This window comes from Mastigoproctus giganteus, chromosome 9 (genome assembly GCF_048544385.1).
Source record: "Mastigoproctus giganteus isolate SK-2022 chromosome 9, ASM4854438v1, whole genome shotgun sequence".
In the NCBI taxonomy this organism is placed as follows: Eukaryota; Metazoa; Arthropoda; class Arachnida; order Uropygi; family Thelyphonidae; genus Mastigoproctus; species Mastigoproctus giganteus.
Genome location: NC_143583.1, coordinates 6,647,187 through 6,665,700, shown reverse-complemented (window position 1 = coordinate 6,665,700; position 18,514 = coordinate 6,647,187). Strand labels below are relative to the sequence as shown.

The following is an 18,514-nucleotide window of genomic DNA, read 5'->3' as shown; positions in this document are numbered from 1 at the left end:
ATTCGAAGTAGCTTCGTTTCTAACCAGAGCGTTACACTTGGTATCCTTTGTGTTTAAATTCAGTCACTTCTTACCATAGATTTCTTTGAGATGGACGTAAAACAAAGCTTTAACGTTCACCATATTATTAAGCAATTTTCAACTAATTAAATATACTACATCAGGTTTCTGTGTGGCCACTTTATTAGGAACACATACCTAATAGAGCAGCGTTGGATTCTTGTAAACTGGTGTTCGATTTCGGAAATTTATTTAGAAAAAGTAAAATTTAATTTCCTTTGAAAAGGAAAATAAACTTTCTTTTAAAACAAAAGTACAATTTTTAAAAGGAAATTCTTTCCGCGAAAAGTAATCGGTTTGTGTATGTTGATTAATACTCCTCACTGACATTAGTCAGACTGGTTTAATTGGTATACTTTATTTTTCTGAGTACTTTTACAAAACGTACGACTATTACATAATGCTTGATGATATGCTTAGTTGTATTATCAGAATGATTAACTATAACTAACACTGACATCGCAGATTCCTCTCTTGTTGATATCCAATCCTGGTTCTGTGGGATCTTTCTTGCATATCAGTCCTGGTGCGCAAGGTTCTGGTGGGATATTGGAGCAAGCTTCGTTGACACACTGTAAAATAAAAAGAAAGATAATATTCTAATCATACACATGACTAAAAAAAGAAAGAATATTCTAATTATAAAACTTGATTAAAACGTTCAGATAAATGTGTGAAACTGTGTGGAACAAAGGATATGTATCACCATGGAAAACATGATCAGAAGCTGCGAGATGGAAAGTAGGGCGGACATTAACTTTTAATGTTTTGTTTATAGAAACTTACTCTAGTAACAATAATAATAAATAAAATACGGGTTCCACGAGATACCTTAAATGTCGGATTGTTCAATGAGGTTGAGTCCCGCCGCTCATTTTGCAAAGCAGACGAAGAAGCGTCAAAGCGTACCTCATGGCTAGCACAGTTGGTAGAATCGCTGTCCTCCTTCTCACATCGGGCAGAAAAAACTAGAGTTCGAGTCCGGTCGATGACGTGAGGAATTGTGGGAATTTCTTTGGGCCTGAGACTGATTAACTCAGCCAAGGTGGCTGAGTTAGTCAGTCTCAGGCGAGGGTAGCATGATTTGTAAAGTGTTTCGTGCTAAACGGCACCAGGGGTTCCCCATCTCCGCGTGGTTTTCTTTGTGGGTGTAGGAGATCACTGTTAAGGCCAGAGATTTAAAAGAGTGTATGGGATTTGGAAGTCTTGTGTATTGTTGTTCTCCTCGCCATTTAGCCGCTAGACCTCTGCTGGGCCCAACGTTGCCCACACTCAGCCCCCTGGAGGCACACTAGGTTTCCAGTAGATTATATTGTTTACTTTGGCAGGCCTGGCCACCTAATTTCCTGAGATTTAAGTGGCTAGGGCCTTAAAAAAAACAAAAAAAAAAACGCGATTTTAAGGGGTGGTTCGCTAATGAGGTTAAACGTCTGAATTGATGCAGAATTTGCATGTTAGAATTTGGAAGTTTAAGTGTTTGTCGTGTGGGGCGTACACAGATGTATAGAGATTGGGGGAAAGAAGTATGGGATTGACAGGGAGGTCCGAAGATCAGTGGAAAAGCTGCTCTTTAAATTGCACAGATCGCCATTAAATTGTACAGATTAAAAAACCAGATAAACCAGCATTAAATCCTAGATCTTATAGGCCTATTGCACTTTTGCCAAGTTTCTAGAACGTCTAATGACTCTGCGTGTTACTGATCTTCTTCAGGCGAAAAATATGGTGTCCTCTAATCAATACGGGTTCTGTGTAGGGAAGTCCTGTGAAGATGCACTTGTTGAATTTGCTGGCATCATTGAGAGTTCAAAATCAAAGTACACGTTAGCTGCCTTTGTTGATTTCGAGGGCACTTTTGACTCTCTATGGTGGCAGAGTGCTCTCGAACGGTTACGATCAGCTGGATGCTCTCAGCAACTATACCACCTATTCACAAGCTATTTCAGTAATCGTCACATTTTAGTGAAATCTAAATTTCAGGAGGTGTCTAGAGAAGTTTCACGAGGGTGTCCCCAGGGGTCTATCCTAGGGCCTCTTATATGGAATATGGTATTGCAGGATCGGATTTCCCGTAGTTTCAGTGGTACCAAAATAATCGCTTATGCCGACGATCTTACTATCTTAATTTATGGTTCATCTAGATCTGCTTATCGAAAGTAATGCCAATGATGTCTTACAAAATTTATTCCAATGGACATTGGATAATAAATTGACAATAAGTTCGTCCAAGACTAAAATGATGATCTTTGGATCACATTTAAACCCTCAACGACCCCCTTTAGTGAAGATTAATAATAACAGGATTCCACTTGTCTCTGAAACTAAATTACTTGGGATTACAATCGACTCAAAGCTTAATTTTGTCTCATTTAAATAATGTAACAACAAAGATCAGAAGATTCACTGGTGCTATTGTAAAAATTTCTCGTTCAGACTGGGGACTTTCTAGACGTACCATGAGAATCTATTATAACGCCGTATTCCTTCCTATGGCTACTTATGCTGCAGGTGTATGGTTTCACAGGCTTAGAACTGTTAAATTTCGATTGAAGTTGGCTACTATGCAACGCACAATATTATTATGTATGTTAAGAGCTTGTCGTGCTGTTTCAACTTCTGCACTGCAGGTTCTTGCAGGTGTATTGCCATTGGACCTTCACGTAGCTTACAGAGGTCTTTGTTATAGGTTAAAAAACCAACTAGCAACTGAATTTATGGGTTTGGTTCTGAATATTAATTCAGGTATTTAAGCAAGAACGTAATCGTTTGTGGAATGAAATGATAAATCTGTGGCAGACCCGCTGGGATACGTTATCTGTCGGATCTGTTACTAGGACTTTTTTCCCTGAGGTGACCTTTTGTGTAAAGCAGAAACCTGCTTGGTTCTCTTTAGACTTATATACATCCTTCCTCTTAACGGGACATGGATCTCTTAACGAAAAACTGTCGTTTTGGTCTTTCTAGAACGGAAACTTGTCAATGCGGGAAAAATGAAAATTGGAGCCACATTTTATTTGAATGTCCGCTGTATAATGACTTTAGAGATGTTCTTCGTTCGTCAGTTTCTACACTCTCTCATGGGCATGAAACTTTGCTGGTGGGAGACAAGAATTCTTATGTCGCTCTTCAGCAGTTTGCATCTGATGTTTTCACAAGAAGAAGAATTAGTTATACGGCTACGAATAATTCTACTCCTTTGTCTGGTGGAGCTGCTCAATAGGGAGCAACATTGAATAATTTGTTTAATTATTATTTTATTTATGTATGTGTGTGTGTGTGTGTATATATATATATTTTTTTTTTCTCTCCTCTGGAGTGGGCCCCCAGAGGAATCTGGCCCATCTTTTGCCAACATCAGGTGGGTCAGAGTCTCGAATTGAGACAGTGCGAGCTCCATTGAGACTGGCCCACCTTCCCGTGGTGTGGAAGAGTACCCAGAATCATCTGTCGAGGTGACTGATGATTCTGGGTTGCCAAGCGGTCAGACACAACAACAGAACACACACATAATACACAGAAACATACACTACTTATTTCTGGCCCTTCTACAGTGGTACTGTTTTTCACAGAGATACGAAGCGGAGATGAACTGACGTTCCAGGTGCCGCCCATTACAAAAACACATGTCCACATGTACAGATCGCCGAAATTCTGCTTTCTTTAGGGCTTCTCGGTGTAGCTGCCAGAGATCGCTGGAAAGACTGAAAATGTCTGCAATGTTGTCTGGGAACATTCTATCGACGTAACCGATGGAGTTTGGTTGAGTGGAGCTGCTGGTTGTGTCTATTTGGTAGGTGGTGAGTTTGGTCAGGATTTGTACATTTCTGAACTGGTAACAAATTGCCACAGAGGGATGTTAAAAGAGGCACGGGGAGAGAGAGAGAGAGAGAGAGAGAGAGAGAGACCCACGAGGTGGTAAATAGCAGACCTATAGTTTTGTTTAGCCACCTCAAGGATTCATTACTATGTTCTAAGTAATTTCTGGGATACAAAAAAACTCCTGCTTTATGGCCCAGAGTAGTACAGTTAATTCTAAATTTGTTAGCTTCAAAGTGCTTTTAGAAATTTAGTACATCATTTTAAATTTCTTCAGGATTGAAGCGTGAGAATAGGGTTTTGGATGGTTTTGCCTTAAATGCAGGCTTCGAAGTTGTTCGGAATAAGTTTCTCGGTGAACGACATTTAAATTGATTTGGTTTTGAGACCGAGTAAGTTCGCGTCTTTGACGGAATTCTAATTACAATCATAAATTTAGGCGATTCTCTTATTGATACATAAATGTCATTAATAAAAAAAAAGCTACCCCAAATGAAAATGCAAATACCAGAAATTTATTTTTTAAACCGCATTACGCAAGGTTGAAAATATTCCGAAAGGATTTGGAGGCATGATTTAAAATCATGATTGGGAGACTTAATTCATCGACAGCAATTTTTCGCCCTCCATGGGAAAATTCTTGAAAGACAAATTGTTTAGAGCAATAATGGAATAACTTCTAGAGATTGCATTTCAGATCGAGAAATCTGATTTCTTTTTTAGCAGCGACTTCTTTAGCTTGGTTTTTTAATCATATAGGTTAGATTAGTTGCTCATCACGGACACAACTGTCCATAACTGCGTGAAAAATCCAAGTTTCTGAGAGTAGGACATGCAAGAAAATAAATAAAAATTCCAGGCGTTATTGGGCGGAATTCGAACCGAGATCTGTTTCACATGGACCATGACGAACAGAAAAATAGGTCTCGCTACATTATTTTAGAGGTAGAATTGGGTTTTCGGCATTGCCGGTCTATAATTTCTACCATTACTTATCCGGAACTTAATGCATTACAATATTTATAAGCAAAAATTGCTCACTGGTACGCAGGGTGTGCCAGTAGCTCCCCTTCAAACAACTCCATTGCCAGAAGAAGAGGCAGGGACTATTTATCTGAGACTGGCATAAAAACAAGAAGTCGTAAACAAAAAAAATAAAATAGAAATTTCATAATATTTACGAGTAGCATTTAACATCTGATTTTAATTTAAAAATTGGGGAAAGTATTATTAGATTACTTGCAGTTAAATTACTGAATTAAATAATTTCTAGAATACGTATGCAAGGCTCGTTGATGACTTACTTTGAAGCATAAGGTGCAGCACCCGCAACTACCTGGATAGGAACCACATTTGCAGTCTACTTTGGCGCATGTGGACGGATCGCACACCACGCCCTCACATCTGGGCGGAGAGGTGCAGAGAGTACTGAAAAAGAAATCGAGCAAAATATTAACTTACCAAGCATTTATTTGAGAAAATAAAAAGAATAAAAATGGAGGCGCTGTTTCCTTTCGAAGTTTATTTTGCTTTAAAAGACCATTTAAAAATAGTTTGAAATCGTTTAATTTAGATGGATGGCAATGTTTTCTACTTAATCGTCCTTTGAAGCAGGGATGTTTCGCAAAATTTGGACGAAACCCGAATTTTACGAAACACTTTTCTTTGTAGATTGCGTCGTTATAAAAGAGATAGTTAAAGGGATTTGAGGAAATATTTACCAACGTAGAAGGGTCAGTCAGTGGATCAACACTATAAAATAGAGTAAGTTTTGCTTCAGCTGACAATAACAAACAAATCACCGAAATATGTTGTATGCTTTGATTTTTTTTTTTTTTTTTAAATTTGAAGAAACACAAAGTGACTGTTTTCTAATACAAGAAATTTATAAAAAAAATCGGTTATTATTTGGGTTATTCATTTAAGTATAACCATTGGGCACTTTGGTGGTGCAGGATATACATTCATTCACTAAAGCCGCAAAGAGAGTTTATCTTAGGCCCGTTTTGCCTCCATGTTCTTCATTTATGCAAGAATTTCGGTACTTCTGTACTTCTGGAAGACAGTCGAATGGCTTCGTAAAATTTAATAATTCCTACTCGAACAGAGTGCTCTACCCGGTACACTTTGTCTACGCGTTCTAGCCAATGCATAAAATTAAACTTCCTCACCGCAGCAGGGTTCATAGAGGAAGAGACGGGGTTCTTGTCCCCCTCAATAACGAAACAAATTATTATTGGGGGGGTCAGGTTTTAAAAAAAATAAATAATACATATTTTCCTAGATTCCCAATAACGATCTTCATTTAATATAAATTCAAAATTACATTACGTATTATATTATGTATGAAGTATAAGTTATGATATAATAAATTATGTACGCTAAATATGACATTTAAGGTTCTTCATTCATGGGAGAAGGAAGTGGTTTTCGCCTTTTGTCCCTTGTTTTGAACGGTCTGGGTTCGAGTCCCATCGATGCATAGAGTGAATTAAAGGTCTCTCTACAGTTATCGCTATAGCTAGCAGACCAAAGATGAAGGAATGCGGTTTTCCTGCGAAAGTTGTGTTTTTCAGCCCGCAAAACATGCAAATCGGCCCTTGAACACGCTTAAACAGATAGAAGAATTCACAATGACAAGATGTGGTCTCGATGAGATCTACAAAATGGTGCCAAGGTACGGAAAAGCGTTTCTAACAACGTAGTGAGTAAGTACAAAACTAATCTGACTGTCCATGACAATCAGATCGAGACTTAAATCTCGTAAATGTTTTATCTTGTTTTACTTTTTCGTTCGATCAAAATTTTATTAAACGAGCCCTTTTTTTTTTTACACACTGGGTACTGATTAAACTATTCTCGCCGTGCCTACTGTAGCCAATGATGATCCAACACTAAGATTATCATAGCCGCTTCGAATAAGTGTCTTTCTTAAAAATATGAGAATTAAAAGAACTTATTCATATTACAACCACGCTCATATTTAGGTAGTCCAAAGCGTAGTTACATGTAATGGAATTCAGTCATCTTTTTGAATTAAAAAGGCATGGTAGATGGACACAAGCACGTTCATAAAGAAAAGATAGTATCTGATCATGACGGTTCTCTCTCTAAAATGCCCACGTTGTGTTAATCCAGTTCTAGTTTATAATACTCTTGTCATTACTAATAAATTTCATTCATTCATGAGACAACACTCCGGTGATGTTCCCACAACAATCCCACCAATTCTTGACAGGGTCTCAATGCGCGATGAATTTATGACCCTTCGGCATATAAGGATGTAGTGATCGAATAGAGAAGAGAAAAACGAAAGAACTTGGAAATTTACGGTTATAAATTGGGTCCAGACCGATGGGACATAAATTTAAATTATAGGGAAAGATTTAGTCTGAGTTCTAGGAAGATTTCTTTTATCCAGTTAGTTTTTAATCACTGGTATAATTTGCTTCAGTGGATAGTGGAGGTCCAACAGCTTGGAAGAAAATTGAAATATCAGCAAGGCAGGTACGTGCGTGAAGAAGGAAACGGAAAAGTGGAATGCAACTACGTATTTTCATTTCATTTTATTTTGTTTGATGCATAAAAAAAAAAAAAAAAAAAAAAAGTCTACGTTCTTGCCTCGTTTGGCCTTGCTAATGCTCACCAAATGAAGGGATCAGATGATCAAGTGGATCATTGAAATTTGGAATAAATGAAGAGAATAATATAAATGGAAATGCTAATCAAAATAACTAAGTATATTTTGAAGATTAAGAGATTTTAAAACCCCATCGATTTCTGATTAACACCGACAAAATTTAAAAATATTGGAAGATCAAAATACAATTAAATTATCAAAAGAAGCGATATTTTAAGAGATACGACAGTAAACTCACTTACCCGTATATACAGACGGCGAGGAGAAAGGCGACCAACAGCCACTTCATGATTGCTTGCTTCTGGATGAAATACCTGCAATAAAATATTAAATCTCTTACACTCTCACTTGAATATATACTCTCATTTGTATGAACAGCAAACAAAAGGTAAATAAACCTGTTTTTGCCACACGTGACAGCGGTTAGGTGAAGGACAGAATGAATATGCGGGATGTCTCGGCAAAAAGTGTGTCATATGCAAGATGTTGTAACACACGTGTCTAGCAACTCCAATTTGATATTTCCCAATCACTGCTAAGAAGTTTCCTACTGGAAAATGAAGTGTACTTAGCACGACTGTGTGCTCACTCGCTGTTATTTGCATGAAATTTACGAGCGGTATTCAGAAATTATGGACCAAAACCATCTCCTCTCCTAACTTACCATTACAGATTAGTTTCACCCGTTTCCTGCACGTCCCAGTAGTTCCCAAAGAGCAAATAGTTATCCACAGCTCATTTTTAAATGAACAATAAATGTCAGGTTTACGATCATTTCAATAATAAGGTTATAGAAAAAGGAAGAGATTTTAATTTCCTCAGGGAGAGGCAGCGTTTAAATTCAAAACTGGCCAGCTATCGTTCTCAAACATCAACGCGAGCTTTTAAATTTGTCGTGCCTAAAATAAACTCGAGTGAAAAACCCATTACCATGAAAGTGAATTTTCACACCATACCTTGATTCCTATTCACTTACATTTATATAAAAAAGGTAATATTATAAAGGTTCAACGCCGACTAAGTGGAAAGAAATTTTGTAAAGATAATAAAGAAGACACAACAGACGAACGGAGAGATCCGTTGTGCACGATATGATACTACTATAAATTTATCAGCACGAACAAGAAAGGATCTTACCTCGTGAGCTTACGCAGTGAATGTCAGTCAAAGAATGTGGCCGAATATAAGTATTGTTCTGTTGTCCACGTGATTCCTTCGCTTGCCAGAGAGAGAGAGATTTCACTTATCACTTCGTACGGGTATTCAGGCAGATTGCCAATCACTGATAGAGCGATGACTCATCCCATTTTCTTTTAATCGACTCCTCACATCCTTAAATTATTATTCGTCGTCTTCCCACTTACTTCAAACTTGCTACAAGAATGCACAGCGCGATACTAAATTATCGCGCTGTGCATTCTTCGAGATGATAACTGCATTTCAAGAAGCTTCTCCGTCCACCCGGCCCTTTCTTGCTTCGGTTTGAGAAGAAAATCCGAAGTGGCTGAGAACGTTAGGCACGGCAAAGATGAAAACAAGCCATGGGGGGAAAGAGAGAGAGAGCTACAATTTTAATTTTTTTTCTTGTAGTTCAATATTCCACCTATACTTATATGTATTCCTTGCATTATGTCTTGAATACTGGATTGCTACTTTATTAGGTACACCTACCTAATATCGAAGAGGTCATGCTTCAGCCTCCATAACAGCCTTCCATTCGTTGCGGCATATGCTCAACGGGGTGTCAAAAATGTTCCACAAAGTTGATGTCTATTGTTTCCCACAGCTGTTGAAAATTGGGCAGCTAGAAATCTTTATTCCGAAGAGCCCGTTCTACCTCATCCCACAAGAGCTCAACGGGATGGAGATCTAATAATTGGGAAGGCCTCCGCAGTAGACCGAATTCATTTTCATGTTCTTCGAACCAGTTCAATTCAAGCCTTGTGATATGGCGCGTTGTTCTTTTCGAAAACCCATTGGCAGATCAATACAATGCATCCACGTCAGGTATGCGCCTGGTCGGAAACAATTTCCAAATATGCTGCGTCATCAAGGGAACCCAGTGTTCGCTAAGATAACCTACCCATATTCCTACATCTTCACTACAGCCACTACCCTGCATTTTTGATACATGACATGGCAGACTCATTATTCAGATGCAGGAACCGGGATCAGTCAGACCAGGCAACGTTTTTTCTAATCTTCCACTTTCTCGTATTGCTGTTTCTCAGCTCTCTGCAATCGTACGTTCTTGTTTTTTGCTCATAGGAGTGGGACCCGGTTCGGTCGTCGGCTGTGATGATCCATTTGTAACAAAATACGATGAACTGTTCATTCTGAAATGCCTTTTTCATTACCGCTGGTATGCTGGGTTGTTATTTGAGCGAATAGCCTTTCTGTTACTCTGCACAAGTTTTGTCGCCCTCCGCCTCTCGGATTAATGAACTGTTTCCGATCACAGATCGTTATTGATGGGCTATTATTTTGTTATTGGACCATGTGACATGTACAGCATAGTATCTTATGTAGAGCAGCTCCAGAACCCCAGTTCATCTCCGTCTCGATACACTATGATGAATACAGAACTTTGTAAATGGCCAAAAATGTGTGTAGAGTTGTGTTGTTTAGGTAGCTGTGATCACTTTTCCACCAAGAATGCGATCACTGGAAAGCTTACCCAGTTCACCACAAGGAGGTGGGCCACAACAAAGCATGAATCGTTGTGGACCACAAATATCCAGTACTGAATGCCCAAAGCGACTTTGGAATTATTGAGAAAAAAAATTAATTAATTAATAAAAAATAAAAGTGATAATAAAAATAAAATAATAAAAAATAAAAAAAGTGATAGTAAAAATAAAATACTAAAAAAATAAAAAATATATCAATTAAAAAAAAGATAAAAATTTTTAAAAAAAAAATAAAAAATTTAAAAAAATAAATCCAGTACTTGTGAAGCGCAAGTCCAGTGGATACTATCTTATACCTAGGGAGAATCTAAAAAAAAATAATAATATAATAAAAAGGCCAGCAAGAATGAATAGAAAAAAAGAAGAAGGAGAAAAAGGGGAGGAAAAAAGAAATCTATTGGTGAAGTGCGTGGCCTAGGAGCCCCAGCCGGGCACTAGGAAAATCCCACCTGAAACACAAGGCCAGGAAGGAGAGAGAGAGAGAGAGAGAGAGAGAGAGAGAGAGAGAGAGACACACGAAAACAGAATTTTTCGGTGGATAATGTCTGTCTCAGCATCCTCTGCGGTCTAAGGTTGGTGAAGTTCTCTGCACAGACTGATCCATGAGAATGAATCCGGTTGTAGTTGGATCAAAGCACCAACAGTGGCCAGTAGGTGGTTGTCTAGATGCAGTCGCTTTCGGCGAAGGAAAATCTCGGTAACAAAGTCCTGAAGAAGTAGAAAGTTCTTCTTGGAGCTGAGCAGAGTTTCTTCCTGACCAGCAGCATGCGAAAGCAAAAGATTTGCAATGGATTTGCAAATGTTTGTTTTGCAACTCACCCGTGCGCGTGCGCGAATAGTTACTGTGGTGTTGTGTTTGTTCTCCTGCAAATGTATGCTAGAATGAATCAAGATGAATCTGTTCCAATATTTTTATACACTATGGGTCAGCGAGCGTTGCTCTTCACAACTCTGAAGAAAGAAGTACTCGAAAGATAGTTTTCAAGCAATAGTAAACGAAATTTATGTTCCTCTTCAACAAGGTATCTCATATAGTTTCTATAGGCAGCCACGAAGCTGGGAAGTTTTCAGTGTAACGATTACTGTCTCGCAGGTTAACCAAGGTCAGTCACTTTACTGTTTTTGTCTGATTATAGCCCGCAAGGTCACCTGTCATTGTTCCTACAAAGAGGACCGTGCCTTTCAAAAGACTACTGATTAAACTGCAGTGGTGTGACCTTAAGTACTGCGTGTAGTTCAAATTAGGACTGTTCTAAGCTTATCTCAGGAATTGCACTTAATCCTTTGAATGTATTTTAAAGAATTGTAAAGTATTTCAACTAATTTTCTGATAAGTTTATTGTAAAATTAGTTCAGATAGCAATAATATTGTTTCGAATATTTCATATTTTATATTTTGCATTTAATTTTTCATTTTAACTTGCATATTAAATTTTCATTTTAATATAAAAAGAAATTTATTGTTTTTACTGTTAATTCCAATGGCTCCGCAAGTGCAAATTATTTGCCATTTGTGTAAAAAGAAATGCAAAGACTTCCTCCAATGCAATGCGGAATGCGGTCTTGTGTACTGTATAAAATGCATAGATTTGTCAACCGTAAACTGGAAAAAGATGTCACAGGCAGCTATCGACTCGTGGAAAAGTCCCTGTTGCATAAATTACAGGCAGACGAAGAAAAAACAGATGAAAAATGAAAATAACTCAGGATCAACCCCAACGGATCTTTTAAGTCTTTCCGACGGTGAATCTCATCGTCAAATGGCACTCAACAGAGTGGGCCATTCGAGGACATACTCATGACGTGGTATCCGAGCAGACAAATTGCTCCTTCTCTCACCTTCTTAACCACGAAGTCTCACAAGTTGAAAAGCCAAATGAGATGACCACGAAAATGATTTTTCAAATCCTGGACACTCAAAAATCCATGATGGCCTCTCTTCTTGATGAAACTAAAAAAATCAGGTCAGAAAACGCCCAACTTCGCGAAATAAATTATATCTTACTACAAAAAATTTTTGATTTAACAAATCTTATTCAAAATTCCAGTAGATCCCTCAGTCCTACAAGTAACTTGGCGAAATCTATGGAAAATCCCACATTTCAACCGACTCCTATAGCAGAAGCCACTTACGCATATATTGTAAAGCAACCTCCACATCCTCCAGTATATGCTCCAGTTACTAGTCAATCTCAGAAAGCGTGTATATATGGCAATAGATCCGTCTATCCACTCCTAGAAGATGTTATTTCCTCCAGGAGGCAGGAGATCAGAGTTCAACGGAATCAATCTGTCTCTAATCAGACAGGAAGACATCGACACACCCCTGCTGTTGTGGGAACAGCTACCAACTCTTCAATAAGAGCAGTCCCTAGAACTAAAAGTTCAACCAAGGGTATTTTCGTCTCACGACTCAAACCCCAACTGTGCGGTACAGAAGTAGAGCAGCATATCAGAACTCAACTGCAGATAGAAGTAAACATAATAAAAATGAATTCCAAACACGATTCGTACAGCTCTTTCTATATTCAGTGTCAACAAACAGATTTTGATCTATTACTAAAGGATCACTGTTGGCCTGAGGGAGGCTGTTATTCGGCCTTTCTATGGACGTCCCCCTCTTCCTGGTACTAGGTCATCAGCTAGTGACTTAGCTATCGAAACTAGTCAACGGGAGTGACAATTCGAGCATTTTTCAGATATTCTGGAATCTCAACTGGGAAGAACCTCTATAAATGATTCATCTATCTCTTCATCCTACCAGAATTTGAATGATTCTAACTCTTGTGAAAATACCTTTCTCCATGTCACTTGCCAACAATTAAACCAAATAACTTATGCCTTACTACAGCATCAAAAGATGCAATTACTGTATTCTATATGAACGCACGCAGTCTTGTAAAACATAATGATGAAATCCTCGCTCAACTGACATCATGGAATCTCCATCCAGACCTGATGGTTTTTACTGAGACCTGGTTCTCTCCTGAAGTTTCAATCCGATTTCAAGACTTTGCTCTCTTTCACAGTTGCAGATGTGATTCTAAAGTGGGTGGAGTTGCTGTTTACGTTTACAATCATCTGCGATGCTCTGCCTTTTCTATCACAAATCTGCCTGATCAAGCTTGTGAAATCACTTTTATCCGCATTGCCTCTCTGGTGATTGGGTGTCTATACCGACCTCTCTCAGCTTCAGTCAACAGTTTCTTTGTAACTCTCGACAATATTCTATCTCACTTCACAAGCAAATCCCTCAGTCTTCTGCTGATGGGAGACTTCATTCTCCAAAGCTCTTCCTCTCAAGTGCAAGACCTCCTAGATGTCATTTCTTCCAAGGTTTTTCTCTTCTAACTGACGGAATTATCCAGAATAGAATGGGAGAGTCCCACAATTCCCTTCTTGACTTCGCAATTGGGGAATGCTCACTCACCTATGTAGTACTGGATGCAACCATTTCTGATCATCGTCCCATCTTAATGGTAATTGAAAATGAAGAAATTGTGGAAGAGATCATGCACACTTACAGATCTGTCACTCCAGGCTCTCTCAATCAGCTCTGTTATGACCTCCAGCAGTCTTCGTGGGATGGGGTGATTGCTACAGATGATTCTGAAATTGCGACGAACTTCTTTGAGCAAATCCTAAATAGTTACGAAAAATGCGCGTCATGCATCAGGATCCTAGGGAATAAAAAGACCACTAGGCCAAGACGGAAATTATGCCCATTTATCTCAAACAAAATTTGTAACATGCTAAAGAAAAGGGACAAACTTGCAAGAATTGCTAGAGAAACACGAAAGGAGGCGGATTAAAACAAATACACAACGTACAGAAACAGTCACGGACAGTATTCGGTCGGAGAAAAGGAAATATTATAGTTCCCAACTTAAAGGCGTCATTACAAGCAAGGAAAAGTAGACAGTCTTGGACAAGCTACTACCTGGAAGGAAAACGAAATCACAGAGCTATGTTGGAGATGTAGTTGAGAACGAGGTACTCATTTCATATGACCAGGAAAAAGCCGCTGCCTTCTGTAATCACTTTATCTCAAGTGTGAATAACCTTTTTAAAGACGAAGTTGACTCTAGAGATAATGCAACGAGAGAATCTGTCAAGCACTCAATGAGGAGCTCTCTTTTTCTCGCTCCGCTCGCAGATCAAGAGATTTTAGAAGCAGGACATCAATTAAAAGTAAAGGGAACCCCTGGCTTTGATGAAATATCTCCTTCTCTGCTGAAAAAGGTCCTTAACTCAATTCTAACACCACTGAAATAAATTTACAATCTTTCCTTTCAACCTGCTAAATTCCCGTCTCAATTCAAAAAAGCAGTCATTGTTCCTGTTCCTAAGGGGAAACACTGCAACTCTATCAACAATTTTCGTCCAATAGCTCTACTCTCAGATTTTGCAAAATTATTCGAAAAAATTCTTCACAGCAGACTCATGGGCTTACTGGAAATCAATCAGCTTTCCCTCAACAACCGTACGCTTATCGTTCAAAAAGATCCATTGACCTGGCAATTGTTGGCTCTAGGATCACGGACTGTCTTGAAAAGGGTCACTATGCAATAGCACTGTTTCTAGCCCTATCAAAAGCTCTAGGACCTAGGACCTGCTCTAGGATCACGAACTGTCTTGAAAAGGGTCACTATGCAATAGCACTGTTTCTAGACCTATCAAAAGCTTTTGACTGCATAAATCATAAAATCCTACTCAACAAGCTCAACAATCTTGGCTTGAGAGGAAAAATTAACCTTCTTCTTGAAGACTACCTTACTGATAGGCCATTTGTCGTTTGAACAAACCAGTCTTTTTCAGACATTTCTTATTTCTCCAGGGGAGTACCTCAAGGCTCACTTCTCGGACCTATCCTATTTGTTCTTTACATTAATGAATTTCTCTCATCTTCCATCTTCCCACCTAGTAGCGTATGCCGATGGCATTTCCATTCTAATCACTGATAAAGACCCTAACCAGATTCAATGCAAGATCTCTGCACTGCTCTCTGAAATGCATAGTTGGCTACAAAAGAGTCAGCTTATACCCAGAAAATTCCAAATAAATGGTGTTTAGGACGGAAAATAGATCATTAAATATTGACTTCGAAATAACATACAAAAGAAAACAACTCGAAAGAGTGAATGATACCAAGTTTCTAGGAATCTGGCTAGATGACAAGCTGAGTTGGGATAAACAAATGATCACCTTATGAAAGAAGACTTCGTCACTAGCAGGAATACTCGCCCGAACCTCTGCCTGGGTACCTCCTTCCCTTCTCAGACTAGTATTACTTTCCTTAATACAGCCTCACTTCACATATGGAATTATCTCATGGGTTACGACCAGTCAAGATAACCTTACGAGAATCAATTCAATTGTCAATCGATGTGTTCGTTCAATTTTGGGCCTTCCCTGGAATGCAACGGTGACTTCGAAATATAAGGAAGCGAGACTCTCAAGCATCTACCAACTGATTCAAAAAGCTGAGGCGGTCTTTGTTTACAATGCTTTGAAAACACCGAACTTTCCTCTCTCTTCAGATCCTTTTTTATAACAATAGAAGAAGAAGGAATAAGATATAATTTAAGAAATGAAGCGAACCTGAAGGTTCCGCTTTTTAGAAAAGCCATAGATCAGAAAAATATAAAATACAGAGGCGCAAAAACCTGGAATAATCTTCCTGAAAATATCAAAAATACCATTTCACTAAACAGGTTCAAGAAGCCCCTGACTGAACACATCACCAGGGATGTCTGATCTAAATCACCTTCCACTCAGCTCCTGAACTTTCCACAATGCATACCACAATGCATACCAATGCATACATTGCCTTGTTTACATGATTTCAGTTTGGAAATCATGTAAACAAGTTGAAGTAATAGCTGTCAAAAAGCGAGGAACGCTCTACGCAATTATTTCATAATTTTTTTCTTTCATACTTGTTATTGTAAAAGTACTCGCAATGTAATTATAAGTACTGTTGTTAACCACACGACATGTGTGGTTGGTTTACGAAGTCTCTGTAATGGAATGTAGAAACATGTCCGATTTATTTATGATGTATCTGTTAAATAACACCTGTGTAATTTCAGGTCTGGTTTTATTGTTATCTTTTTCAAAGGGAACACCCCCTAAAAAGCCTCTGGCTTATGTGTTCTCCCTCCCTTCTTGCTGTTATCTCCCAACAATTGTAACACAAAATAAGGATAAATAAATTAATTATCAATTTGCAAGCCACCCTTGCCTTAGGGGAGTTATTCCAGTTATCTTCCACACCGCTGAATCAAAAACTCCAAACAATGCAACTTTTCAACCTTTGGATCAGTGACAGTGTTAACTGTAAACCCCAAAAATTCAATAGAAGTTCCATGTCTTTTATAAAAAGTAATACCACGGAAAATAAGCAGCAAATCAAGGGGAAAACAACTGTTAAGGGGCTGCAGGGCTGGGGTTGATACAGTTCCGCAGGCACGACAGATTGCCATAAGCATAGACCGTTGGATGGAAGACAGCTTATTCTGTACACTGACTTTTCGGGCATGCCAAAACCAAGCGCCAGCGCCATGGGTACAAATGGGGGCGAATACAACTTTATACATGAGAGGCAGAGAGCGGTGATTCAAATTCCAAGATTGTTTGGAAATGTGGATCAGCATGGATGCTGATCAGGATTTGCATCAGATTCAACAGAGGAACGAGAAGATCCTTTTATGAGCACCGTGAGATCACGGCGTTGGCCAGTTTAGAGATGTTATGAACAATCCTAAGGAGTCGCTCATAAAGAATAAGGTTCTGGACGAATGGACTTAACACCGAACCTTGTGAACAACAACGACTGCCAGGCCTAATGATGGAGTTGGAGCCTGAGAAAATTGTAAGAGATAGGTCTTCAAAGTTATTGATCATTGGACCAATACCTGAGACACAGTCTCTAGCAGGATTGCAGTTTCCCATTCATACCTGCGCGACTGGCGCCAATTATCATGCCCCGTTCAAATTCTCTTAAATATTTCGTCTTGCCTATTCTTGCACTGGATTGTACACATACAATACGTACCTGTCTACCTGTTTGATATCACATGTACTAACACCTAATGTTGTCAGTGAAGAAGAGCTCCAATTCATGAAAAGGATATGCTAATAAAGCGGCTACTCAGAGTAAACCTGTGTTTATTATTATCTGTGTTTATGATGCAGCTAATATTCATCACTTCTTATTGTACGTAAGGTTCTTCGGTATTATTTGGGAGAAGAGCCGTACAAGCCATTTTGAGATCTTCTGTCCAGGCTGAAGCTTGTCACTAACTGGGAAACCTGGTTTATGGACTTTAATGTTTGCAAAGCGATATGGCGCTTCTGAGATTCGATTTCTTTTGAAGTTCTTCATCCATATATACTTTTGATCTAGCATATATATTTCAGATTCCGTTTCTCTTTCTTTTCTCTCCGATTAGTAGGGCCAGTATTTAATTTCTTGTAAGTGTTGGAGTTGTTCAGCGGTTCTTGAACTTTATCGATGTAGTCCCTCGTGTCCACGATAACTGTGATGTTTCCTTTATCTGTTTTATTATTATTACAATATATCGAAATTTACATCCTAATATTACTGCCATGCAAATCATATAAAAGTTGTTGTTGTTATTTGGTTTTTAGGAGCATTAGCAACTAAGGCCATATTGCTCCGGGAATATGCGGTGGTCATTCCCTGACCTTTCCACATTCTCCATATTTGGTGGTCATGGGCTCGAACCCCGGTCTAACAAGAAGCGTGTGCTACGCACTGCTGCTCCTGCCCACCTGGCTACGGAGGCGCCCTCATATAAAAAGTGCTTAGTATATAAAAATAAAAGTGCTTAGCATATAATCATATAAAATTCAACGAGAAAACTAAATCCAGTACATGTAATATCGAGTATCATCTCGAGAATAGTTACAGGTAAGAGTTAATAGGAATAAATATTGCAATGGAAGAGGGCGTTTTTGATTCCGGAAAGCAAAGCACACCTTTAGCTGGTGCCCATGATAACATATGGCTCGTCAAACTACGGCTTCCGGCTTCCTTTCCGAACTGAAGCTGGAAGGGAATGAAAGGAGTGGGTCGACTTTTAATACCAATTATACACTGGTGCGGAAATTCTCATAAAATTATTTTTCCGAAGGAAAAAAAAAGTGCGTAGAACTAAATAGTTTCGCTTACACTCACAAACTGTGCAACATTCATGGCCACGTGTAGCCAACGAGAGATAGAAGGAAGATCTTTAATTCAGAATGATTAGTGTGATCGGGGACCAAGGCGCGTTTCATCAAC

General features: G+C 38.7%; 1 protein-coding gene across 1 annotated transcript; it reads right to left on the bottom strand.

The window, feature by feature from the left end:
* Window positions 1-410: 410 nt before the first annotated feature.
* LOC150080042 (8.6 kDa transglutaminase substrate-like) lies at window positions 411-8,712 on the bottom strand. The gene is made up of 4 exons (XM_090381115.1): window positions 8,654-8,712; window positions 7,759-7,830; window positions 5,181-5,304; window positions 411-632 (listed from the first exon to the last, which is right to left on the bottom strand). Exons 2-4 carry the CDS (start codon window positions 7,803-7,805, stop codon window positions 498-500), a joined length of 306 nt encoding a protein of 101 aa, XP_090237241.1. The 5' UTR covers window positions 7,806-7,830; window positions 8,654-8,712; the 3' UTR covers window positions 411-497.
* Between the last annotated feature and the right edge of the window lie 9,802 nt (window positions 8,713-18,514).